The following is a 25,021-nucleotide window of genomic DNA, read 5'->3' as shown; positions in this document are numbered from 1 at the left end:
AGACAAACAAAACTGTTATGTCTAACAGGCTGCTTGGGTTTGTACCACTTCCTTCCTCTGAAGCAATAAAGCACAAAGCCATGTACCTGCTGGGATTCATTCATCATTCAATAAATATTTATTAACAATCTGCTTTGTGACATGAACTATTTCAGGAACTGGGGTGCCTTCCTGAACAGAAATACAGAAATCCCTGTTCCCCTGGATCTATTTGAGCGGAGAGAAAGGAACAATGAATAACCAAATTAAATCATACGTCACAAGGTGAGAAGGACTATGGGGCCATTGGGCAGAACAAGCAGGACAGGGAATGCGAGAGGGCTGGCAGTTTTAAACAGGGTGATCAGGGTAGGCCTCACCAAGAGAGGGACATTCCAGAAAGACAAGGGGGAAATGCAGAGAGAAAAGCATATGTGAAAAACTCTTTGCTGGCAATCCTTTGTCCCTGAATAAATTCCTGACTTTAAACAAGGCCTTTGGCTTGTTCATGGCCTGGATCCTGCTTCCATCCAGTCTCACCAACACAAAGTCCACTACATAAACACATACACAGGGCAGCCCAGGGGGCTCAGCGGTTTAGTGCTGCCTTCAGCTGAGGGCGTGATCCTGGACACCCCAGATCGAGTCCCACGTTGGGCTCGCTGCATGGAGCCTGTTTCTCCCTCTGCCTGTGTCTCTGCCTCTCTCTGTGTGTGTCCCTCATGAATAAATAAAATATTTAAAAAAATTTTTAAAAACACATGCACACACAAAAGCACACACAATGCGTGTGCTCTGTCTCCGCACTCTGACCAGCCTTGAATGCGTGTGCTCTCCCTGTGTCCCATGCAGCAGATGTGAAATGCTACTCACAGCATAAACATGAAATATCAGAGGGTTCGTGGGAGAACATAGGAGGCTCACCAGAATGGAGCAACATGGAAAATATACAAAAGTCCTAGCCACAGGGCCGCTTGGCTGGCTCAATCTGAAGAACATCCATCTCTGCATGGATCTTGGGGATGGGAGTTTGAGCCCTACACGGGGTGTGGAGCCTACTTAAGGTAAAAAAAAAAAAAGTCCTAGCCATAAAGTGAGGTTTCCAACCTCAAGCTCACTTATCACTACAGATCACTGGCATGTGAAGGGGCACTTAGAGGTCATCCATTCCACCCCTCAGTGGGGCCCAGAGAGGGATGGTGGCATTCTTGGGGTCACATAGCTTTATCTGCACATCAAAGTCAGATATTCTACAGGAAGAACATTCTGTGCATGAAGCTGTTTCATGAGACTTCAAGTTCCTCTATTGTCAGGAGAAATGACCGATTAGATTTCCTCTCCACCAACTGACCACGGCTGAGCTCTGCCAGAGTTAAAAGGGCCCCTTGTGGATCTCTGTGGCACCAGAGGCAGCACCATCTTTCCTGACTGAGGATTCTTTCTGGGGACTCTCAGTGTGTGCTGGAAACACAAAGGTGGGCTCTTCGCTGTTCCTCAGGAGGAGGGGACTGTCAAAACAGAATCCAGAAAGAATCATGCCACAGACCAAGACTTGGCCCTCTGTGGTGTGATCGTATGAGTTGGGATTCTATGGTTGGCACCAAATTCTCTGCCTAGGAGCCAGAGGAGGGGAGTCTCTGGAGGCTCAGAAAGAAAAAGAGCACTTTAGAATTTCAGGGCTAAAGTGTGATAAGAATAACACACATAAGGAAGTTAGAACTAAGTGTGAAGGTCATCAGATCGTGAAAAAGCCAACAAAAACAGCCAAATGAATAAAGCTGTGTTGTCAATCCTTTTACAGGGGGATGGAGGTGGGGACAGGAGACTGTGAGCTTGCTTCTTATGCCTACTTCCCCAAACCACCAAATCCCTTCCATGCTCTTGAGGCCCAGATGCTTCAAAACAGGAGCATAGGGAAAGAGAGTAAAAAAATAAATAAAACAAGATGAAACCAGAGAGGGAGACAAACCTTAAGAGACTCTTTTTTTTAAATTTTTTTTTAATTTATTTATGATAGTCACACAGAGAGAGAGAGGCAGAGACACAGGCAGAGGGAGAAGCAGGCTCCATGCACCGGGAGCCCGATGTGGGATTCGATCCCGGGTCTCCAGGATCGCGCCCTGGGCCAAAGGCAGGCGCTAAACCGCTGCGCCACCCAGGGATCCCCAAGAGACTCTTAATCATAGGAAACAAACAGGGTCGCTGGACGGGAGGTGGCTGGGAGTGTGGTGTAACTGGATGATGGACATTAAGGAGGGCATGTGATGTGATGAGCACTGGGTGTTATGTAAGGGTGATGAATCATTGACCTCTACCTCTGAAGCCAATAATACATTATATGTTGATTAATTGAACTTAAATAAAATTTAAAAAGAAAAGAATATCTATAAGTCCTTCTCCCCATTGCTTCCTCCATGGGCTAGTGTCTCCCAGACCTCCTCATGGTGTCAGTCCGATATTCTTTCCCTGAGACTGTCCTATCCCTGACTTCCCTCTAACCCCCACTCTGGTTAAGATTGAGGATTTTAGAAGCTGCAAGACCCTGAGCAAGTGTCTTGACCTTTTGCAATCTGTTTCCGGTCCAGAAGCATTTGTGCTAGTGATGACAAGGCCCCCCATTTATTGAGCAAGCTCCCACTGCAAGGTTCTGTGCTGAAAAATTAACATAGGAGTCTTCATTTAAAACTTACAACACCCCTATAACGTAAATTCTGTTATAATTTTCATTTTATTGACTAGGAAACCAAGGGTCAGAAACATAAAACCACTTGCCTGAGGTCTCATAGCCAATACCTGCTGGCTCAGGGTTTGAACCATCATACTCCAGGCTTAAGTCTCTGGTAAGGTCTCTCTGAGGATTCCCTATTCCCACAGGAAGACTGGCAAAGGGTTGCTAAGCATATTTAAAAATGAAATACTGCTAAAGGTCACTCACTGGGGGGTGCCTGGATGGCTCAGGGGCTTAAGTGTCTGCCTTCTGCTCAGGCCATGGTCCTGGGGTCCTGGGACCTAGTCCCATAATGTGCTCCCTGCTCAGTGGGGAGTCTGCTTCTTTCTCTCCTCTCCCCCTGCTCATGCTGTTTCTCTCTCAAATAAATAAATAAATAAATAAATAAATAAATAAATAAATAAATAAAATCTTAAAAAAAAAGAGAGAGATAGATTTAAAAAAAAAAAAAAAGTCACTCATCCCCCCAGAAAAGTCTCCCAGGCCAGCCACCAAAACCGGAGAGATGAAATGGACAGACAATACACAGAGATACCAGTAAGAAAAAAGTTTACCACCCTAGAAACCAAAGAAATACAAGTTAAAATTAAAACGGTGTGTTGCTTTTAGCTTATCAGATTGGAAAAGATAGAAAAAGAATGGCTACTGGCCCAAAGCCCCGGGGGCATAATGTAATTTACTCCTAATTTGTTGCTATTTTGTCCGTAAAATGGACTTGACAATTTTTCACTGAACATGTTAGGCGTCACTGGGTTTATGAGAAGAGCAATGAACGTGTTAATAGTAACTGCAGAGACGAGGCGAATGCGAAACGAGCTAAAGGGCCAAACGGAGGGCAGCAGGTGGCCCGGGGCCTCCAGCGGGCGCGCGGCTGGCGGGGAGCAGGTGCACGCGCCCCGCCGGGAAGGAGGCCACACGCCCGGACCACAACTCCCAGGAGCCCGCGCGCCGCCTCGCCCCACCACGTGACCGCGCGGCCCGGCTCGCGATCGCGGCGGCGGCGTCCGAGCGGACTCGGAGCGGAGAGACCCGAGCTCGCAGCAGCGGCGGCCCCGGCGCCCGCCCGCCCGGCGCGTTCGCCCCAGGGTGAGTCCCGACGCCGCCGACAGCGGCGAGGCCGAGACGGTGAACGGAGCCGGGTGAGGGGACGCGGGAGGCGGCGCCGGCGGTGGCTTTGCCGTGGGGTTTTCTGTGTGTGCCTCCTGCTGGGAGTCCGTCGGGCCCGACGAGCAGCGGGGGCGCGGTGGGTGAAGGCACACGTGGGTGGGGGTCCCCTGCCCCGGGCGCACGGACGCCCACCCTGGAGGGAAGCCTCCCACCTGGAGGGAAGCCCACCTAGAGGGAAGCCCTCCCACCTGGGGGGAAGCCCACCTAGAGGGAAGCCCTCCCACCTGGGGGGAAGCCCCCCACCTGGAGGGAAGCCTCCCCCAGAGGGAAGCCCCCCACCTAGAGGGAAGCCCTCCCATCTGAAGGGAAGCCTCCCCACCTGGAGGGAAGCCTCCCCCAGAGGGAAGCCCCCACCTAGAGGGAAGCCCTCCCATCTGGAGGGAAGCCTCCCCCCTGGAGGGAAGCTCCCACCTGGGGGGAAGCCCCCCACCTGGAGGGAAGCCTCCCCCAGAGGGAAGCCCCCCACCTAGAGGGAAGCCCTCCCACCTGGAGGATGCCCCTCACGCCATCAGGCCAGAGCACATGCCCCGGGGCTGGCCCCCTGCCCTGGCAAGCTGGGGGTCTGGGTCTTTGGGGGGGAAAAAACCCAGCCCAGCTACTTTCCATCCTCCCTACATTTGGGTAGGAAGTAGCATTTCAGATGAACTGCTGTTTTGTTTTGTTTTTTTTTTAGATAGAATTCACCTGGGTGGAAAGGATGACAGCTTGCAAGACTCTTTGGTCTTTGAAGAAATCATAATTTTCTTCATCCCATAAAGCATATCATAGAATTTAAGATACAGGAAGCCAGTACTGGTCATTGGGCTAACGGCCCCTCCACCCCCTGCTAGCCTTCTAAAAGGGGAAATAGATGGGAAGAGCTTGTGAAAAGTTCCTGAGCCAGGCACTGCGGGACAAGGACCTGAACCTCCCCCTGAAGTCTTGGGTTTGTAAATGAGACAGCTCTTCCCCAAGCGTAAGGAGCCCCAGATGCAAACATAAAGAAGAAAACAAGGCCATGATTGCTCTCTTCTTCACCGCGGCCCCTCCCTACCCAGGGTGGGGCCCTGACTAAGGCGCAGATAAGTCAGACTCAGGGGCTGGAGGCTGAGATTCTGCCTAAGTGGGGAAACAAAATAGGATGCTGCCTCTTACATACCTGACCACAGGGCCCTTTCACTGGAAAATGCTGCCCCACGTCAGGGTGTGCTGATTTGAATCTTTTTCTCCAGCAAAAAGGCCAGGGTAGGTGGGCCTTTGTCCTTCCTGGACTCCAAGTGCACTTCCAGCTCGGAACATACTGGACTGTCCGTCTTCCCCTGGCTGCCTCCTGCTGCTCCTGCTTCAGAAGATGTTTTAGCCATCTGCCTTCCTGGCTGCTTTAGGTGTCCCCCTGGGGGCTGCCTCCCCTGTGCCTCCCTCTCACCCACTACATACACCCTGTTCTAATGATCAGCTCCCTTCCCTCTCTCCTAACAGTTAGTTCCATGAGGGCCAAGGACTTGTCTCATCCCTTTCCATATTGCCAGCACCTGCACCCCTAGCAAAAACAGAAGCCAGTGTTTGTCATCCAAAATACTTCTGTTGCTTTGTGGGTGTTCACGTCTGTAGCCAAAGCTGTTTGAGGCCCCTGAGACATCTGGCCCAGGCCCAAGGATGATAGAAGGAAGCCAGTCAGGGAACTTCTCTGATTAGCTAGCCGTTGGGGACATTCCAGTCATGCCAACTGCTTTATTAAGTGAACTCAGGGAAGGGGCATGGTGCAAACACCTGCCACATTTCCCACAGCAGCGATGGTGCTCGAGCCTTCATCTGAAGCCGAATGAGCGTGACTCCAGCGTAAATAGTTTCATGAGACAATTTGTACTTGTTTTCTCATGTTTATCTTTAGTGAACATTTTGCCCTTTCAACAAATAACGCTTTTTGAAATCTTAACAAGGGAGGTCTCGGGGTAGTAAGACTCAAAATGATTTCTACTTTCTTTTTGGTGTGTTTCAGCTCTTCTAAACAAGCACCCCTCTCACATTGAGGGAGCAAGAAGCTATATTTTTATTTTAGAATTCTTCCACATGGTTTTTAAATGACTGCCCAGGTTTCCATTTTCTTCTTATGAGGTCTTGGGCAAATCCTTTCCCCTGTTGGGACTCATTTCCCCCATATGGGAATGAAATGGGGGTAGAAAGGGGCCAAGTTGGACGACATCAGTGTTTTTTACACTTCACTCAGAGCCCCGGTTTTACATATGGTGGAGTTACAAGGAAGACTTTATTTGGTCGTGATCCCTGGCAAAAAAACAAACCCAAAATCAAAACTGAAAGCCAGGGGACTAAAAGCCTCTGAGAAAACGAATACGGCCCAGGGATGTGCTGCCCAGCATGGTGACTATGGTTACTACTACTGTATGTTTGAGAGTTGCTGAGAGAGTAGGTCTTTTTTTTTTTTTTTTTTTTGAGAGTGGGTCTTAAATGTTCTTGTAACTGTGTGGTGATGGATATTAACTAGTCTCAAAACGGTGGTGATCGTTTCACAATAGATACAAATACCAGAATCATGCTATATACTCGAAACTAATATAAAAAGTTACATGTCAATTATATCACAGACACACAAACTTTCTAAGGACACTCTAGCTCTGATATTTGGAGATAATAATAGTTGACTTAGAAGGCAAAGCATTCTATCACCTAATCCCCCTCAGCCAGGATCTCTTTAGCTGGAGGAGCACTGACAGTGCTTCCAGAGCCACTGCTGCTGAGGTCCTACTTGATGATGAGAGGGGACCTTCCTTTCCCTGAGACGGTGAACTAACATTGATCCCTCCGACTTTAATCTTGCCCAATACAGTCATTAAGCCTGGTGTGGGTATTGAGGATTGCCACCCGGCTCCCTTCTTGTCGTTTCTTGGCGAGCAAGAGGCAGCATGGTATCCTGGAATGTACAGCACTATGGCATCCAGCTAGACCTGGCTCTAAATCCCAGCTCTGCCAACTTAACTAGCTTTGTGACCTTCAGCAAATTACTTAACTCTTCTGAGCCTAGTTTCCCCAGTTTCTTTTCTGTGTGATGGGCCTAATTGTTCCTGTCACACAGAATATGGTTGTGAAATGAGGTAATGTATGAAAAGCCATTGATGCCACCCCAAACACAGGCTGGGCAAGGCGCTCTTTGAGAAGGGCATTCAGATGGGCAGCATGGTCACTGCGCCTACCTTCATTCTTTCTATAAAGCTGGGAGCTCATCGAAGGCAGAAACATTAACCTTTGTTCAGAATGCTGGGCACAGAGTGGGGTCAGCAAATGTTTAATGAATGAGTGGACGGATGTGGAGTGGAGTGGAGACAGCTGCCCCTGGCCCCTCCATGATACACATGGCCAGAACAGAATGACTGGGGCCCTGGGGGTAAGAGGCAGTCACTGCTCAGTGTACTGCTTCCCCATTGGGTTTGGAGGGCACAGAGGGGACAGCTCAGCATGACCTGAGGACACCGAGGTGTGTGTTATCCCCTATACCTCATGTCCACCTGGAGTAGGACCAGCTCATTATAGCTCTGCTGCTAACCCACTGCCCTGTTTGGCCTCAATTGATCCTAATGACCACTGATGGCCCTTCCAGCACTTAAGACCAGTGACCTCATTCATCTGGACCTTTAGGGGAGGCTGCTGGAGAGCATTAGGGACCATGACTTTCACTGCCTTAAACACACTAAAATGCAAATTCCCTTTTCTTTCAGATGCATTTCATCTTCTCCAACGAGGTGGTGCTCCTGTTTGATTTCTGGAGTGTCCACAGTCCTGCAGGTAAAAATTGGAAAGCCTAATAAGCTTGTAGCTCGGAAAACTTTGTTGCTCTAGGCAGTGGACAGCCTGGGTTCTCTTTGGTGTTACACTCTGTGGACATTTAAGTGAGCCTGACTCCTCTCACATAAACATTGAGCAGGAACTTCACATTTATAATTCCATTTGCAAGCACTGCTCTTCAGATCACAAGAGGCTCCATGAACTCACTGATTGTCACAAGGGCCCAGAGACAGGCTGAGGATACAGCTTTTGCCTCTGTGACTAAAGAAGGAGCAGAAACCCAAAGAGGGGAAGAGACTTGTCCAGGGTCACAGAGCCAGTAGCATCAGAGCCATAACTAGATGGAGGCCTCTTGCTGCCTCCTAGTAACCCCCCAACACCTACCTCCTACCATGCCTAGCATCCACTCAGAAGCCCGTAACAGCTGTTGCAGGCTGGATCTCAAATGAGACACCAATTTGCAAGAGAATGATATTGGTGTGACTTGAAAAGGCAGAGCTGAAAGTTCCGTTTCAGGTTAAAAAACTGTATCTTAATAGTAGGTGGAAAGCGGCCCAAGTGCCCAGCCCCACAGGTGCTGATCAACTAAATCACGGTCATCCCTACAGTGGTCACCCCCCGCCCCCCTAATCCCAGTCATTGTAGTATTCCTCCTCGAAGTCCTGAGTTGACTGGGCTCAGCTAAGCCGTCCCCACTCACAGCCTCTCCGGCGGGTGTAGTCAGACAGTGGCTGCAGCTGGAATCCTGAAGGCTGCCTCAGGCTCGTGTCTCCTGGCCGCTGCTGGTCATCAGCGAGAACCTCCGGCAGGGGCTGCTGGTTGAACACCCACATGTGGTGTCTCCTGCGGTCTGGGCTTCCTCGTGGCAGGGCAGCTGGGTTCTGGGGCATGAGTGTGTCCAGAGAACAAGGTTAGAAGCGCCTGGGATTTTTAAGACCTAGCTTTGGAAGTCACAGAGCCTTATTTCCACCTTTACTGGGTGAGAAAGTCACAAAGGTCTTCTCAGCCTAAAGAGCGGGGCATGGCCCCCACCACTTGATGGCAGGGGTGTTTGACATTTATAAGAGCATGTGGGGTGGAATAGGGTGAGGTGGCCATCTTTGGAAAACAGACTGTATCTGATACTTCGAAACCACAGAAATAAGGTAGGTCTGTATGAACTAAGGGGACAGTGGACTTGGATGATGTCAGATGCAGAAGAATATGCACAGGGAGGTACCTACAGCAGGTGTCCCCGGAGAGCTATATAGGAAAGTGCTCTGGGGAGAGGACTGGGGTTTTAGGCACTGGGCTGGGAAGACTTCCCTTTCACTCTATACCCTGTTGTACTGGTTGAATTCATGCCATGTGCACATAATTACATGTAATTTTATGTTTTAAAATATAACCTGCATCTTTTGTAGCTGATTTCCTCCTGGGAGCCCAATAAAATAACTATAGCTGGACCATTTAGTATCCCTCCCTGTCTTATAAAACAGAAGTAGCAATTAGCAGCTAATTTTACAGCAGCTCTCATAAGCACTTCATGTTTTCTGTCAAATAATTTAGTGGTTTTTTTCCCCCACTATTATAAAATCCATACAGTAGAAGCTTAGGAAAATTAGGTGAGAAGAAAATAAAAATCTCATATTCTAGTTTGCACAGATAATTATGACTCTTGTTGTCTCTCCTTCCAGACTTTTCTGTGTACATCCTCATACACAGGAGCTTGCATACATGCTCTTCACTTAACGAGTCAGGACAGACTTGTGCTGCCTGTTGTGGGGGGGGTGGGAGGTGGCGGAGGGGGGAGCTGCGGGCAGTGTGTGTGACCTCTTCACCCTTGGCGGCTGGCTTTCCAGATGGCTTCTTTTCCTGATCTCAAAGACATACCCAAAAGGCCATCCTGACCAAGAAAGAGCTGGAGGGGAAAAGAGAGTCAAGTTCTGAGCCCGAGCAGGGTGGGGAAGAAGATGCGAGAGAGGGAGGTGGAATGGATTGAGGGACTGGGTGGAGGTGCTCTTCTCCACCTATCCCAGGTCCCAGGGGAAGCTGCCAGAAGGGGATCAGTGCTAGCCTGTCCAGGTCTCTGCAACTCAGCTTCGTTTGACAGGCATGGCCCTTTCAGTGCTGGTGGTCCTGTTCCTGGCTGTGTTGTATGAAAGCATCAAGGTTGGCAAAGCCAAGCTGCTTTACTGGGCTGTAGTGAGCATGTCCATCCCCGCCAGCCAGCTCACTGAGGAGACAGACCAGGATTCTTCAGGCTCAGACTCGCCCCCGGTCAGCACAACCCGCCTCAGGTAACAGGCAGAGTGTGTGGGGAATGGCAGCATACTCACATTCACCCTGATAGACAGACTGGGCCCGGAGGGCATTAGCCCCACTTCATGGAAAGCAAACTGAGGCCCAGGACTTGCCAAAGGGCTTACAGTGGGTAAGTTGTGAGGTGAACCAGAGCAGGGGTCCCCTGATGCCTAGGCCAGAGCTCCACGAACAGCCCACTGGGGAGGCTCAGATCCCCAGAACTCTGCTGCAGGCCTCGGTCTGGCAACAGGAGTGTCCACCCAGTGCCTCCTTCAAATCTCAGCAGCCTTTCTTAGGTCACCAGGGCTTCCAAAGCCAAGACGGAATCTGCAGCTGTCCCTACACAAATAGTAGGAATTGCTGTCAGCAGTGGAGCAGGCTTGGTGGGGGAGCCCGAGCCTCCTTCCCACCCCGGTCTGGTAAAGCAGCCACATAGGGTCTGCTTCGGCCCTCTCTAGCTGTGCTTCATGAGCCGGCCTGTCCTTACACGCATGTCTCTGCCGTTCACGCCCACCCCTCGAGGGAGGTATTCTTATTCTTGTTTTACTGATAAGGAAATTTCAGTTCAGAGAGGTTGTTTGTGCTAAGCCACAAGATAGTAAGTGGCAGAGCTAGGAGTTGATCTTTCCATTGTAATACTGCCTCCCACAGTAGATGCAGAAAGAAAAAAAAATACCTGCCTTCCTGATGATTTTGTATTAGTCTTTAGCAGACATGACAATACATGCCTCATTTTCCCTTTCTGCCTTGGATGCCAGGAAGCTCAGAGCTGAATGTAGTAGAGATGTGATTATCCAAGGCTCCTTGGGCCAGGCCCTGTTCCCTATCACTGGTTTCTCATACAGCTCTTTAGAAATAAATCTCTTCTGAGTTAAGCATACACATTATAAATAAGCTGGGCCTGTTAACTCAGCCGCTTTTTCTAGTTCCTGACACCAGCTCCTAGCTTCCAGCTCATTACCGACACTAACTTGGCTCTACTTTTCATTTAGGTGGCTTTTCTGTCACTTTGGCCAGTCTGTAATCCATGTCCTTCAGGTGGTCATAGGCTACTTCATGATGCTGGCTGTCATGTCCTACAACACCTGGATTTTCTTCGGCGTGATCCTCGGCTCTGCTGTGGGCTACTACCTAGCCTACCCGCTTCTCAGCATGGTTTAGCTGGTGAGGGCTATGCAGGGACCAGGGGGCTGCATAGAGAGCTGGGGGCCCCTCAGCACTTCCAGCAGACATTGAACCTCCAGCCACATGTCTATTTCTTATGATGGCTGTTCCTCACCTTGCTTCCAGCTCCAGAGACTTTCTGCTGAAGCCAGCATGTGCTGTCTGGAGTTCGGAGTCCACTGCAGCTACGTCTGTCCTCAGCCAGCCTGCACAGGGCCTGGACGTGGGCATTTTGTGCCTTAATAAGGCTGCTGTGACCTGCGGGAGAATGGAGACCAGAACCTGGGGACAGGGTTGCTGAGCCCATGATGAATTATCTCTGTTGACTCAAAATTCAGAATTTCCAAAGATCTTCAAGACAGGGAGATGGGCTCTGGGTGACAGAGGGGGCATGGAAGCTGCATACCTTCTGCCGTTGTGATTCATGCCTTAGAGGAGCATCTTCCATCGGACTTCCTGACCTCTTCTGTCTTTGAGGGATGGAGACTAAGCTGGCTCCTTTTTTCTCACCTTTCTGCCTTTGGGACACATAAAGATGGTCTCTTCTGTGGATCATGGTGACAGAGATTTTTCATTTTTCCCACTGAACCTCTGGCTCACAATTTTGCACATGAATACAGAATTTTTAGCAAAACGATTTCGTCTGATTCCTGATAGATAGCAGCGTCTGCTGGAAACTGATTCTCTTTCTTCTGGGTCCGACAGCAGAGTCAAGGCCAAGAAGCAGGGCTGTTACCAAGGCTCCTGACCTATCCTCTGGACAGTGAGCTTCTCCCATCAGCATTGTGTGTGGGATGAAGGCAGTCTAATGGCTTGAGGTGTCTGCGGCACTTTTCAGGCCCCCCGTGCTCCCTTTTATCCTGTTCCTTCTTTTATGCAGAACAGAGAACTGCACTGAATTCAGTACTTCCTGTTCTCTCTTTCTTTCTTACTGCTCACCCATCTCGTCTGGTGGGGAAACAGGATTCATTCCCTTGAAATCCTGGGCAAACCACATGGCGTATGGACTGAGGACGAAGTATGCAGGCAAACCAAAGCGTTACACGTAGAGTTAGACGGGACTCTCCAGATAGTTTACTGGACAGAAAAAGAAACCAGAGACCCAGGGAGGGAACATCACTGCTGGATACTGTATTGTCTGTGCTCAAGTACCTCACAGGCTAGATGAAAGACCGTCTTAAGCTTGGGGAATTACAAAGGAAATAGAAGTTTTAATAAATGTTATTTTTAAACAACCTGTGGCCATTCTTGTGTTTCTGCTCAAACAGCAAGCACACACCACCCTTGTAGCAACTGCAGGAGCTGGGTAGGGCAAATGCAGCTAGTAGTGCTGGCTGTAGGGCTGTCCAAGGACTGAGTCTGTCCATCTGCTATGAAGGCAACTTTGTGCTCAGGGAAGCCAGTCCTGAAATGCTGCCCTCAGGCAGACAGCCCACAACCTCGCCTCACCAAGACCTCATGTTCACACACCAAGTCCTGCTGGGGTGCTGCCTTGCTGTGAGAAAGACAACTAACTGCTACATAGCCGGCAAAGCACCTTCTTTCCCTGAGGGCAGAAGCAAAAATACATCAAAACTACTTTTTAATTTGCAGTGAGAACTGTAACAAAGTATGGGACACGTTGAGTATTGATCAGTGCAATCTCCCCACCTCGGCAGCAAATAGGAAGGCCGCTCCATGTCACAAGGTGGGAGTAAAGTTTCCAAGGTCCAGTGTGGTCTTGCTGATGAAGCCTCACGTACCCAGTTCTACATCCTGACCAACTAAGGCTCCCTCCCCTGGGGCATTGCTAAAATGAGCACTTCATGGGTGACGGGCAACCTCTTCGGTTTGATACAGTCTCTAAATGTGGTACGTGGGAGGCATGAATGGCACAGAGGGCTTTTAAACAGATCTGCTCTAGAGAAGCTGATTAGATTAAGTAAGCATTTCAACCTTTTCATGGCCAAGTCACAAAAGGTGGCACTTTTTTTCTTCTACCTTTAGTTTTCTTTTAATAGATACCTCTCTAGTGCTTTTTATGCCACGTAGTGTTGTAAGCACTTGACAGTATCAACTCATTTAACCTTCACAACCAGGTAGAAACTCTTAATCCTTGTTTTAGAACAGAGGAAGCTGGGCAGCCTGGGTGGCTCTGCGGTTTAGCACCGCCTTCAGCCCAGGGCCTGGTCCTGGAATCCTGGGATCGAGTCCTACATCAGGCTCCCTGCAGGGAGCCTGCTTCTACCTCTGCCTGTGTCTTTGCCTCTCTCCCTCTCTCTCACGAATAAGTAAAATCTTAAAAAAATAAAAAAGAGGAAGCTGAGGCACAAAGAAGTTAAAGTCATCCAGCTCGTGAGTGGCAGAGCCAGGGCTGTAGTGGCAGGCAGCCTGGCCCAAGTCTGCTCCTTAGCACAGATGCACGTGAGGCTGACAGGGTCACCGGCCCAGGCCACACAGCACCCAGTGCTGCGAGGCTGTGAACACAGGCAGCACGGACTGAGAAGTCTGTGCCGTGCTTTTTACCACAACAGGGAAGAGATTGTTTCAGAAGACCGGGGCTGGGGTCCAGGATTTCTGACAAGCATGACTACCCCTTTTCCCCCAACCCAGTGAAGGATGCCATCCTGGTGGACAAGAGCCCAGGTTCCAGAAAAGGCTAGCCAGGATTTGAATTCTTGTTCTCCTGCTTACTAGCTATGTAACCTGGGACAAGTTAATTTACTTCTTTAAGGCTCGGTGTCTCCTCTGTAAAATGGGGATAAGTGTCTTCTGCAAGAGCTGCTGGAGAGGGGTACCTGGGTGGCTCAGTGGTTGAGCATCTGTTTGGCTCAGGTTGTGATCCCAGGGGTCCTGGGATCGAGTCCTGCATTGGGCTCCCCACAGGGAGCCTTCTGTCTGCCGAGGTCTCTGCCTCTAGGTCTTTCATGAAAAAATAAAATCTTAAAAAAAAAAAAAAAAAAAAAGAACTGCTGGAGAGGAGAGTCTGTGTAAAATGCTCAACAACTAAGGTTACTGAACAGTGATTCTTACTGCCTCCCAGCCCCACTTATGGCTCACAGGCTCACAAAGGATCTGTCCTCATGAAGGACTGTCAGGCCATCAGAATTCAGGATACTATCTTATAAACATTGTAAACCAGGGAACACTTCTATTAAAATTATTCTCCTTTTTGAAGACTGGTTATGGTCTTTGGAATATCCTGAAACAAGTAAAGTGAGCACAAGTATTTTCTCCCTACTCTTCTCTGCATTAGTCCTGGCCCCGAGTCCAGAGGGAACGGAAGCTGCTCTCAAAATGAACCATCAATCCAGAGCCAGCATTGAACGATGATGCCATGGAGGGACGCTCCCAACCTTCTGTGCATAGCTTCCTAGGGTGTAGGAACAAATGTGCAGGAGCAAAAGGACGGTGACCAGTTCTCATATGACCATGGTGCCTCAAGCCTTCAGGCCGCTAGGGTGAACTGGGACAGCAGAGTGGTGCCCTTTCTTGAAAGCCTGAGTTCCAGGGGTAAGTGCCAAAGGGATTATGTGCTTTTGGGCATGTTAACCAACCCAGGCCCATTACAGCCCCTACCCTGAGATGCCCAGAGAGGAGCACAGCCAGTCTCAGAACCCAATCAGATGTCTCCCCAAGAGCGTGAGGCAAGTTTCATCACAGACATTTATTTTAGTTTTGTTAATTTCAAATATTCATTGACCTCTTGTATCAGATTTAAGGCAGAGAAAAGATACATGTCCCTGGTTAACTGAACCGGGGTTTAGATAGTGTAGTCCACCCTGGGTTCCACCAGGGAGACCTCACCCGAGATGACAGGTCCAGTTGCTGGTGCACAGTTGAGCACTGAGAGGCACATCAGTCTTAGTGAAGAGAATAAAAAGTTTGGAAGAGGGCAGGATTCTTGTAGGTGACACTGCAGGCAACCCAGCAGCCCTTCCTCCCCAGGGGATTCTAAGACAGGACCCCGACGTTGTGAAGACAGGCTCACACTCCTCTCCGACCAGCCGGGCAAGGTGCTCAGATGTTGGTTAACTCAGATGTGTGCACTGCTGTCCTCAGAATGCTCACCTTCACCTCACCTGTGGCTTGTCTAGACCCAGGGCTGGCTGTGCATGACCATGCTTAGGGAAGGGTCGACAGAGAGGCCTTCCCACCAGTTTCCCAGTGGTGGAAACTTCATCCTAGCCAGTCAATGTCATCGTCGTCATCATCATCTCCAAAAAGTGGTGTCGGGGGCGGCCGTCCCTTCATGCTCTGACAAAACAGGAAAGAGCAGTCAGTCCTCACCTGTCCCTGCACCAGACGGCCTCCCTGCCTGGATAAGGTGAAGTGAACTGGCACCTGCTTCCAGCTCCTGGTTGGGAAGGACAGTGTTGCTGAAGGTTTTATTCAAAAGGACTGACCCTGTGGCCAGCAAACCTGGGCTTCCAGATAAAGCTGAGCCAAGCATGCAGAGAAGGGAGGCAATCCTCCAACACAGAGACAAGACAACCAACATTGGATGATTTTATCATTTATTTGTGAAACACATGTATTGATTTGACAGGTTTCTTCTCATGCAGTGACTTACACATTTCGTGTGGGAAAAGGAGGGTTGATGGGGGAAGAGAGAGTAGGAGGAAGAAAGAGAAGCAGAGGAGCCCCATGGAGAGAGAGAGAAGATGCAAGAAGATGAAGGGAGGTTGGGAAGAATATAGCTCCATCTGAAGACACTGCTGCGGCCTCTGGTGGCCTGTCTGGTTCTGGAAGTGACCCCACCATTTGGGAGAAAAGAGTTCAGAGCCTTGGCCACGTTACCAAGTGGCAAATCCAAGAGGCGAAGAGAGGCCAGGAGCACAGGGCCACAACCCCCAACACCCTTGATCCCACTGGCCCTTTCCTCACTCTCTCCAACCAGGTAGTAGGAAAATGGAGAATAACAGACTACGGAGGAAACTCTCCCCCACTTTTCATGACTTGAGGTCCTGGCTTTTTTCTTCTAGCTTGGTAGGGAACAGCTCCCACAGGGGTAGCAGGAGAAAGGGGTAGCAGGAGAAAGGCACACATGGAATATCCCCTGCTCTGAGCTACTGTGGCCCACGGTCAGTCTTCACAGGGCTGACCAAACAGAGGCAGCGGGATGTGGTCAGGGGTCCCTGGTACAGACCTCGTATCCCTTTCTGGGCATCAACTAAGGGAGCTCTAGTCTGACTGGCTCACTGCTTCTGTTTTATTTTGGCTAAAGTTCTGGCTCTGTATTTGCCAGCATTAAAACCTTAAGACTATTACTTAATCTTGCTGGGCCTCAGTCCTCTTCTCTGTAAAATGGGATAAAAGTGCCTACCTCACTAGATTAGCAGAGTATTAAATGAGAAGTTTTCAGAGCATCCCAGAAATAAAAATTACCTTGATAGTATTCATATTAATACCAGTAATATATTGGTAACTAAACATTCCAACTATATTTACGGCAGCCACTTGGGATATTCAATTGGTTTTTTGTTATTTTTAAGTGCAGAACTCATATTCAAAATTTTTGAATAAAAATTTAATTCCTGGGAAGAAAGGCCCATGGGAAGAAATGGTGCACTTCCCCCAGGGGAGTCCGGGCAGGAGGCAAGGGCATTGTATGTGCAAGCCAGCTCCTTGCTCTGCCACAGTCATTTCCCCCAGGTTCTGGCAAAATCACCTCACAATTCTGTCCCTGGGACAGGCTGAGCCTGAAGCTGATCTGTGTTCTCCACCCATATTTCTCTCTAGTGACAGTCCCATCACAGCAGTCAAATGTCCTAGTGACAGCCTCACTTCACAGTGGGACAAAAGATGCAAGAATCAGGGCTCTGATCCAGGCAGGCTCTTGGAGCAAGCCGCCCTCTGGCCATCACTCTGCAGCTTGGTAGAGTGAGGTTGTGCTATCAGCCCTTAAACCATTTTCTGCCCGGTGTTGTGAGGACCAAACAAGGTAGCAGCGCAGGGTGCAGGCTGAGGAAGTGGAAAGGCCCAAAAACAGGCAGTCTTGGAAGGAGCCTGGGTTTCAGTCCTAGCTCTACCACTAACTCTGTGCCTTTAGGTAAATCATCTTTCTGCGCCTCAGTTTCTTTGTCTATGAATAAGGATGTAAGACAAGACCTTCAAAGTCCCTTCTGATTGTAAAATAGACAAATTCCAAGCAGATCTGGGGAACCTGAGACTCTAGCATTCTAATACAGGACTAAGCAGCTCAACTTCCTTCACTGAAAGGAGCAATCATTCCTGCGTCGACAGAAATCGAGATCCCTTTTCAGGAATAAAGTATCTGCCCATCCCCACCACGCTTACAGAGCTGCCCCCTCCCAGCCCCTCGGCTGCTCCCACAGGCTGCAGCACACAGAGCCCAGGGCACCGGCCACCCGCAGACTCCATTCCTCTTCTTGGAGCCAGCAGGGAAGGGTCCCCGGGGAGTGGTGTGAGGCAGGGCCTGGCATTTCCTTACCACCTCATCTTCATCCTCCTCCTCAGGCTGTGCTTTGGGCCTCGAAAATTTCAGAGTTGCCCCTTTAAAGAGTTCATCGTCTTCATCCCCTGAGAGACTGAAGGAAAAATCAAGAAAATCAAGTCAATAGAAAATGGCGCTGTTCCTGTTTCAGGCCACAAAGCCCACAAGCTCTGCAGAAAGAATCCAGCAGCTGTGGTAGTGGCCCAGGAGATCCCCCCGCCTCCACGCTGGCCTCCTAGTGCGCTTGACGCCTTCCATGACCTATAGCCAGTCATCTTTAAAAACTAATACATCAGGCCATGTCTTTTTTTTTTTTTTTTTTTTTTTTTGCTTAAATCCCTTTAATAACTTTTCAGGGTACTTCCAGTCCAAATTGCTAAGAGTGACACAAGATCTCACATGTCTTGGTCCCTACTTCATTCTCTAATCTCAGGTTAACATCACTCTCCTCCTTACTGGGCCTTCTTTGGCTCTTTGATTGTCATGTCCCATCCTACTACAGGACCCCGCATGTGCTGTGCCTGCTCTCTGCAATCTCTTCCTCCAAACCCTGGCATTGAAGGCTCCTTTCCAACCTTTAGGTCCCAGTTTATACATTACCTTCTCTGAATCCTTCCCTAACCACTCTATCTAAAAGCAGAATAGGGATGCCCGGGTGGCTCAGTGGTTGAGCATCTGCCTTCGGCTCTGGTCCTGGTCCCACATCGGGCTCTCCGCATGGAGCCTGCTTCTCCCTCTGCCCGTGTCTCTGCCTCTCTGTGTGTCTCTCATGAATAAATAAAATCTTAAAGATAAGTAAATAAATGCAGAATAATTCCCCTTTTATTCTCTATTACAATAATATAGAATTTTGTTTTGAAGGACTTATCATGCTTTTATAATACATAAATATTTGGCTTCCCCACTAGACTGCAAGCTCCTTAACTCAAAAACCAAATCTGCCTTGCCTACCACCCTACTGCAGTGCTGACCACATAGGTATTATTGAATAAATACGTGAATGAATCAACAGTGAGTCAGTCCTTCTCTGAGGATGGGTGACCAGCCCTGGCAAAACCAGTGACAACCTCCACATACAGCTGCCCTGTTCTGGAAACTGCTCAGGAAGACATACCTGGTATGCTGAGAATACTGGTTAGGTCCACTTGCTGTTCCAACAGTTGGTGAATCTGCCTCTGTGTTTTCTAGCTCCTTAGAGGGAGCAGGAGGGTTAGTGACATCCTCATCTTTCTTGAGCTCTGGAGGCTGAGGCTCTTCTCCTAGACTTTCAGGCCCTAAGGCCAGTGGGTCCCCCTTCATGGGGTGTGAAGTCAGGGACAGTCTTGTGGGGCTCTCTGGCTTTTTGACACAGGCATTTTCCAATGGGTTGGCAGCAAGTGTCTCCTCACACTCAGAATCAACAAGTACAGGGCCCGGAGGCTTAGGGGGAATTGAAGTTGGGGGCCCCAGAGGTCTTTGGGAGGGGATACAAGACAGTTCGGGTGGGCAGGCATCACCTTTTATCTCTGAGAGCACCTCTGCCTCTGCAGGCTCCCCTTCCCTTCCCTGTACCTCATCCTGGGGAACAGAGAGGACCCGAGGAGGCAGGCGGACAGCCTCCTGGACTGCCTGCTCCGATGACACCAGAGGGGACTCCTGCGTCTCTGTACTCTGTGGCGCTAGAGGCGGTCCAGAACTGGCTGAGACCGAGTGCTCCTGGGGTCTTTGAGGCCGCTCTTCCTCTTCATCCTCTTCTTCACTGCTGCTCTGTCCCTTGTCTTGCTCATGCTGGTTTAACAGCTGAAGAGTCACTATCTGTTCAAAAGCCAAGGAGGAGGAGATGCTCACTGACAGGAAAACAGCAGGCACTCCTACTTCTTCGCTCCCTGAGAGCACAACTGCTCCTGCAGGTCACATGACTGTTTCTTCCTCTCACCAGAGGCTGCCCTCATCCATGCAGACAGAAGTCATTCCACTTATCCTGATTATTGAGGAACAGTCTTGAATACTTTTTAGATTTAGGACCCCTGAGAAGGCACTTAAGCACCAAGATTCTCGCCTCAGTGAAACAATCACCAGCCGGCCGTACCTTGATGGTGTTCATGATGGTCCCCAGAACGGCCCTGCCGCTGTAAGAGTCCTCCAGCTCAAATTCTCCCCGCAAGGACTGGAACACCTGGTTCATGATCTTCTTGACCTGCGTGAAGACGTGAGGAGAGCAAAACAAAATATATGCTGCTCAAATCAAGTGATTAGGGGATGCATGTCAATTCCAGAGAGGGGTCTGGAGGGCTGAAAGGAAGCCCTTCTGGAACCATGTAGTGCGACACAGCTGGTCATGAACTGAGATGCCCAAGGCTGTCACTATGGAGAGGGCCATGTTAGATAAGGAACAACATTTGGTGGAAGGGTTATCAAGGACAGGCAAATGCATGATTTCCAAAAAAAAAAAAAAAAAAAAAGGCAAGCTGTGGCACGTGTTTATTGATGCCCCCTCCCGTTGTGGCCACCACTGGAGCTGCCATGGGCTGTGAGGATTGGTGCCAGCAGCTGCTGGGCACACTCCTCTCTCTTGTGAGTTAGAGACACTCCCTTCTCTGTCAAAACTTCAGGATGGAGTCTTCTGGGGTGGCCATTAATGTGATAGGCTCCAAAGAGTTAAGTTTTACTTAAGTCAGACAAGTGGTATTATCACTAAAGTCAGAAAAAAAGCTACCAACACAACAAACTGGCCATACTAGGGGTGCCTGGGTGGCTCAGTCTGTGAGTATCTGCCTTTGGCTCAGGTCACGATCCCAGCATACTGGGATCAAGCTCTGCATCAGACTCCCAGGGTAGAGTCTGCTTCTCCCTCCCCCTCAACTTGTGCTCACTCTCTCTCAAATAACTAAATAAAATCTTAAAAAAAAAAAACTGGCCACATTCTTCCTGAATGCCTGATATGCACACTCACTCAATCCCTTGATATGATCTGACTTGCTTCTTCTTCGAAATGCCCGCTCACCTTCTCTGAGGCATCAGTGGCAGCAGCCGCAACCCCAGACGCGTGGGACTTATTCTCCGGGTCCTCTGCGCGCTGTTCATTTTGCTCTGTCAGGGCTGTGACTCGGGCCTGGAGGGCTAGACACTGCAAAATGAACAGACTGTAGCTGTGGCCTTGGGAGCCTGGACTGCCAGGTGGAAGTCAGGGCCCCTGGGGGGACAAGAACCATCCTAAGCATCCAGCGTTAACCTCAGGTAGGTCTGGGTGTCTGCACGCCCCCACCCGCCCCAGGCTGCTGACTCAGGACATTCTTTTTCCTCATCACTCAGTCTCAATTCACAACTTCTCCTCCTCCTCCCCACCAAGGCCACCTGTCTTGTTCCTAATCAGGTCAGGAAGAGCATGATGAGAAAAGAGGGGACAGAAGTCCAGTAACAGACATGAACACTGGCCATTAGAAGCAGTCTATTCACCTGCCAAGACTGCCTTCATCATCTCTGAGTCAAAGAGTTTTAACTAGATTCTCTAAGGAAAGATACGCAGACTTTCACACCATGACTCTAAGCCATCTTTCATCTCTGTCACTTTCATACCACGATCCCACCATACCCAGGCCCAATCTCACCATACCCAGGCCCCATCCCACCTCCGTCCCTCTGCCTGCGGCATTCAGCCACCTTCCACACCTCACTTCTCCTCACCAAGGTTATGGGGCCTTCTGGGCCCTGCTCCCTCAGGCACTTCCTCTTCTGGGCCTCATAGCCCTTAATGCTTATGTTTGTTTCTGTCTCCCTTTCTTGACTCTGAGATGCTTGAAGGCAGAGTAAACCCTTTTTCTAACACAGTATCTAGACTACAACTGGTATTCAATAAGTATTTGCTTCATAAATGATCAAATAGTGGAATTATACATATTCCAGAACACTATTGTTGCTTTTGCTTTTTCTAGGTCACGGACCTGTCTTCCCAAAATCAATATGTGAAAGATTACTGATAAACTGGAGAGCTGCACAAGCATGGTTTGGTTTTCAAGCTATTAACATATTTTAGGTTCAGAAGGATTTACAAGACTCAACCTGTCTGCCTCAGTTAACTGGGCCGTCTGGCCCAGGGAAAACTACCTTTTCCTGAAGGTGGAGGAGCTTCTGCTGGTTGGCATCTCTCTGCGCACAAACTTCCTGGTACTGCTGCTGGTGCTCATCTTTGGCAGAGGCCAGCAGGTGTTCACATTTTGCTTCCCACTGGGTCTGCAGCTCAGCCTGCACGAGAGACAGCTGCCAAGAGAATGTCATCACCATATCCTGGGGTGGTGGGGAGGCAGTTGCATCTAGGGAAGCCCATCTTTCATAAGGCAAAAAAGAATAAGCCAACAGCCCAGATTTAATAGGGACACAACTACCTGAAAGACCTTGATTACTCTGAAAGTAAATGTACTTCTTAAATGTAGGTACACAGATATCATTGGTGATCAGGATTCTAAAAGCTACTCCAACCAGTTAAGGGGTGACTGTCTAGACAGCTGCTAGAGAATAGGGCCATAATGTGATCTTTTTCAGAGTCTGGGCCCTCTTTACAGGTTCCGATGAAACCGTTTTTTCAAAATTCCCAGAGGAGACTACACCAATTCACTCAACAATTAAACAGATACACATAAGTATGAATTTATGAACTTAGGAGGAAAAAGGCCTCTGTCAAAGGCCTCTTATGAACTAGAGATCCAGGTGTGTCCTGCCACTGTCCCTGGTCTCCCTGCCTGATTACCTAAATAAATTCCTTCTCTTCAAGGACAATAATGTGCCTGAAGAATGGTGTCTGCTGGTTGAAGACTCTGGTTTTACGATGTTTGGAAACCCTTTTTTTCCAAGGACAATAATGTGCCTAAAGGCATGTTTCCAAAGTGCTTCAGGTTCCTGTTACCTGCTCTGCAGCTGCTTGGTCTGTGGACACCCGAGCCTTTTTCAAGAGCTGCCGAAGCTTGTCCAGTTCCTCCTGGTAGGACTTGCGGATTTCGTCAATCTCCTCCTCAGCCTGACAGCGCTCTTGAGCAGACTTCTTTTTCCTTTCAGAGAGGTTCTTAGGAATAAAAGAACCATCATTAGCTCTAGCTGTTTCACAGAGGATAAATGCAGATGTTGACAGTGATGGTAGTTTTTTAAACTTTTTTTTTTTTTAATTTTTTTATTTATGATAGTCACATAGGGAGAGAGAGGCAGAGACCTAGGCAGAGGGAGAAGCAGGCTCCATGCACCAGGAGCCCGACATGGGATTTGATCCAGGGTCTCCAGGATCACGCCCTGGGCCAAAGGCAGGCGCCAAACCGATGCGCCACCCAGGGATCCCAGTGATGGTAGTTTTTGAGCTGGCTGGGTCCTTCTGGAAATAATTCAATGTTTAATTTTCCTTCTATATTTAACATTCTCAGCTGCTGAAAGACATTCTCAGCTGAGGGACAGAAAATGTAGACCAAGATTTACCCCCTAAAAAGGCACAAGACCTCAAAAGCTTCACTAGAGAGTTTTACAGAAATCTCTGAAAGTTTGTTCTTTCATATTTAAACTGTTCCAGGGGCACCTGGGTAGTTCAGTTGGTTAAATGTCCAACTCTTGATTTCGGCTCAGGTCATGATCTCAGAGTCGTGGGATCAAGCTCCACATCAGGCTTGTGCTCAGCCTGGAGTCTGCTTGAGATTCTCTCTTTTCCTCTCCTTCTGCCCCTCCCCCTGCCTGTGCACTCGCTAAGTAAATAAATGAAATCTTAAAAAATAAACTGTTCCAGAACAGAGAGAAAGAAATATTCCCACTTTGTTCAATGGGGCTTGTTTAGGCTTAAAATTTTAATACAACAGATACTGAAAATAATAAGTGATATTTGTAACATCTATGAGTGACAAAGGATTAACATCCTTAGTAATGTTTATGAATCAAATATTACAATAGAAAAGAAGACAAAGGACATTACAAAGAATTTACAAAATAAACACAAATAGATATTAAATATATGAAAGCTTCACTATTAACAAAAATATATATTAAAATAAGACAGCATATTTCATCTATCAGGCTATAAAGATTATAAAAACTGACATATGCAGAGTTGGACAAAATATAGAGATACAGACTTGCTCACACAGTGCTGGAAGTGTAAGCCAACATATTCTTCTTTGAAGATAATCTGGCAATATGTATTTTTTTTAAGATTTTTTTATTTATTCCTTTGAGAGGGAGACAGAGCACCAGAGAGAGCACGAGCAGGGGGAGGGTCAGAGGGAGAAGCATTTTAAAAATGTAGATGTAAAGCATTGCCTATGATCTAGCAACTCTAATTCAAGCAATTCATTTTATGGAATGCTCAAATGAATTTGTAAAAAATAGTCATATAGTACAAGGATGTTCACAGCAGTGCTTGAAACTGGAAAAATAGAAACATAAATAACCATCAGCAGGTAAATAAGTTCTGGTGTAACCTGACAAGAGACTAGAGTACTGTGCTGTAGTTAAAAAAAAAAATGAGAGGTTTTATTCATTTTTTTTTTAAGATTTTATTTTTAAGCATTCTCTACACCCAGCATGGGGCCTAAACTCACGACCCCGACGAGATCAACAGGTGCATGCTCTATCAAATGAACCAGTCAGACATCCCAAAAAGTTCTCACACTTATTTGTACTATGTCCACAATTTTAAAAAAAAAAGTGTTACACATGACCCTATTACAGTTTAAAAATGATCAGTGTACATATATGTATGCACATATATATATGTATATTTTATACACACAGAAAATAAACTGCAGGGATAATCGTACATTATTTATAGTTGTCATCTCTAACGTTTGAGATTGAGAGGAAAAAAGATAAATTTCATTTATTTCATACTTTTCAGCATTATTTGTACTTGTTACAATGAGCACATGCTCTTGTAATTTTTTTTTTTAAGATTTTATTTATTCATTCATGAAAGACACACAGAGAGAGGCAGAGACACAGGCAGAGGGAGAAGCAGGCTCCACCCTGGGAGCCCAATGCGGGACTCGATCCCAGGACCCCAGGATCATGCCCTGGGCCGAAGGCGGCCCTAAACTGCTGAGCCACCCAGGGATTCCACTCTTGTAATTTTTTTTTTTAAGATTTTATTTATTTATTCATGAGAGACACACAGAGAGAGGCAGAGACACAGACAGAGGGAGAAGCAGGCTTCCTGCAGGGAGCCCAATGTGGGACTCGATCCTAGGATTCTGGGATCATGTCCTGGGCTGAAGGCAGATGCTCGACCACTGAGCCACCCAGGCGTCCCCACTCTTGTAATTTTTAAAAGGAAAGTAAAAATGTCTATTCAACACTTAATCCTGGCCACTTGGGTCTAACTGAGAAATTTCAGGCATAGAACTTACCTTTTCCAGAGATTCCTTCTCGGCTCGAAGATCAGCCAGCTCCTCCTCCAGGGATGTTACCTTGAGCTCCAGTTGTCTCCGGCTTTGCTTTTCACTTTTGAATCTGGACTGTGCTTGCTCCGAGGTTTCCTGGAGCTC

General features: G+C 48.3%; 2 protein-coding genes across 12 annotated transcripts in view; one reads left to right on the top strand and one right to left on the bottom strand.

The window, feature by feature from the left end:
• Positions 1–3,668: 3,668 nt before the first annotated feature.
• Positions 3,669–12,333, top strand: SLC31A2 (solute carrier family 31 member 2). 9 transcript variants are annotated; one of them, XM_055302414.1, is made up of 5 exons: positions 3,669–3,793; positions 4,548–4,829; positions 7,585–7,651; positions 9,744–9,930; positions 11,225–12,333. In XM_055302414.1, exons 3-5 carry the CDS (start codon positions 7,585–7,587, stop codon positions 11,397–11,399), a joined length of 429 nt encoding a protein of 142 aa, XP_055158389.1. In that variant the 5' UTR covers positions 3,669–3,793; positions 4,548–4,829; the 3' UTR covers positions 11,400–12,333. The 9 variants fall into 9 exon arrangements, with proteins under 9 accessions (XP_055158389.1, XP_055158387.1, XP_055158388.1 ...); XM_055302409.1 differs by lacking the exons at positions 3,669–3,793; positions 4,548–4,829 and adding exons at positions 5,245–6,277; positions 10,927–11,098; XM_055302412.1 differs by lacking the exon at positions 4,548–4,829 and having other exon boundaries at positions 3,672–3,793.
• Positions 12,334–14,725: 2,392 nt separating this feature from the next.
• Positions 14,726–25,021, bottom strand: part of FKBP15 (FKBP prolyl isomerase family member 15) — a 58,310-nt gene continuing 48,014 nt past the window's right edge. For 2 of the 3 annotated variants that reach the window (XM_055301907.1, XM_055301909.1), the window contains exons 21-28: positions 24,884–25,020; positions 22,414–22,569; positions 21,618–21,770; positions 20,518–20,640; positions 19,603–19,710; positions 18,649–19,328; positions 17,532–17,628; positions 14,726–15,334 (exon numbers count right to left, since the gene is read on the bottom strand). In XM_055301907.1, the coding sequence (XP_055157882.1) occupies positions 15,257–15,334; positions 17,532–17,628; positions 18,649–19,328; positions 19,603–19,710; positions 20,518–20,640; positions 21,618–21,770; positions 22,414–22,569; positions 24,884–25,020 (1,532 nt within the window). In that variant the 3' untranslated portion in view covers positions 14,726–15,256. The remainder of the gene's footprint in view (positions 15,335–17,531; positions 17,629–18,648; positions 19,329–19,602; positions 19,711–20,517; positions 20,641–21,617; positions 21,771–22,413; positions 22,570–24,883; position 25,021) is intronic. The other variant, XM_055301908.1, reaches the window with a different exon arrangement.

Source organism: Nyctereutes procyonoides, unplaced genomic scaffold (assembly GCF_905146905.1).
Source record: "Nyctereutes procyonoides isolate TBG_1078 unplaced genomic scaffold, NYPRO_anot_genome, whole genome shotgun sequence".
Classification (NCBI taxonomy): domain Eukaryota; kingdom Metazoa; phylum Chordata; class Mammalia; order Carnivora; family Canidae; genus Nyctereutes; species Nyctereutes procyonoides.
This window is presented reverse-complemented; position numbering and strand designations above follow the sequence as displayed.

Excerpts from the sequence above, each read along its gene's own strand:
- SLC31A2 (XM_055302407.1), top strand. The coding sequence starts at position 6,230 with ATGGTGACTATGGTTACTACTACTGTATGTTTGAGAGTTGCTGAGAGA. Across the intron at positions 6,278-7,584 it reads GTTTGAGAGTTGCTGAGAGA|ATGCATTTCATCTTCTCCAA; the intron begins GTAGGTCTTTTT and ends CTTTTCTTTCAG. Across the intron at positions 9,931-11,224 it reads GTCAGCACAACCCGCCTCAG|CTCCAGAGACTTTCTGCTGA; the intron begins GTAACAGGCAGA and ends CCTTGCTTCCAG.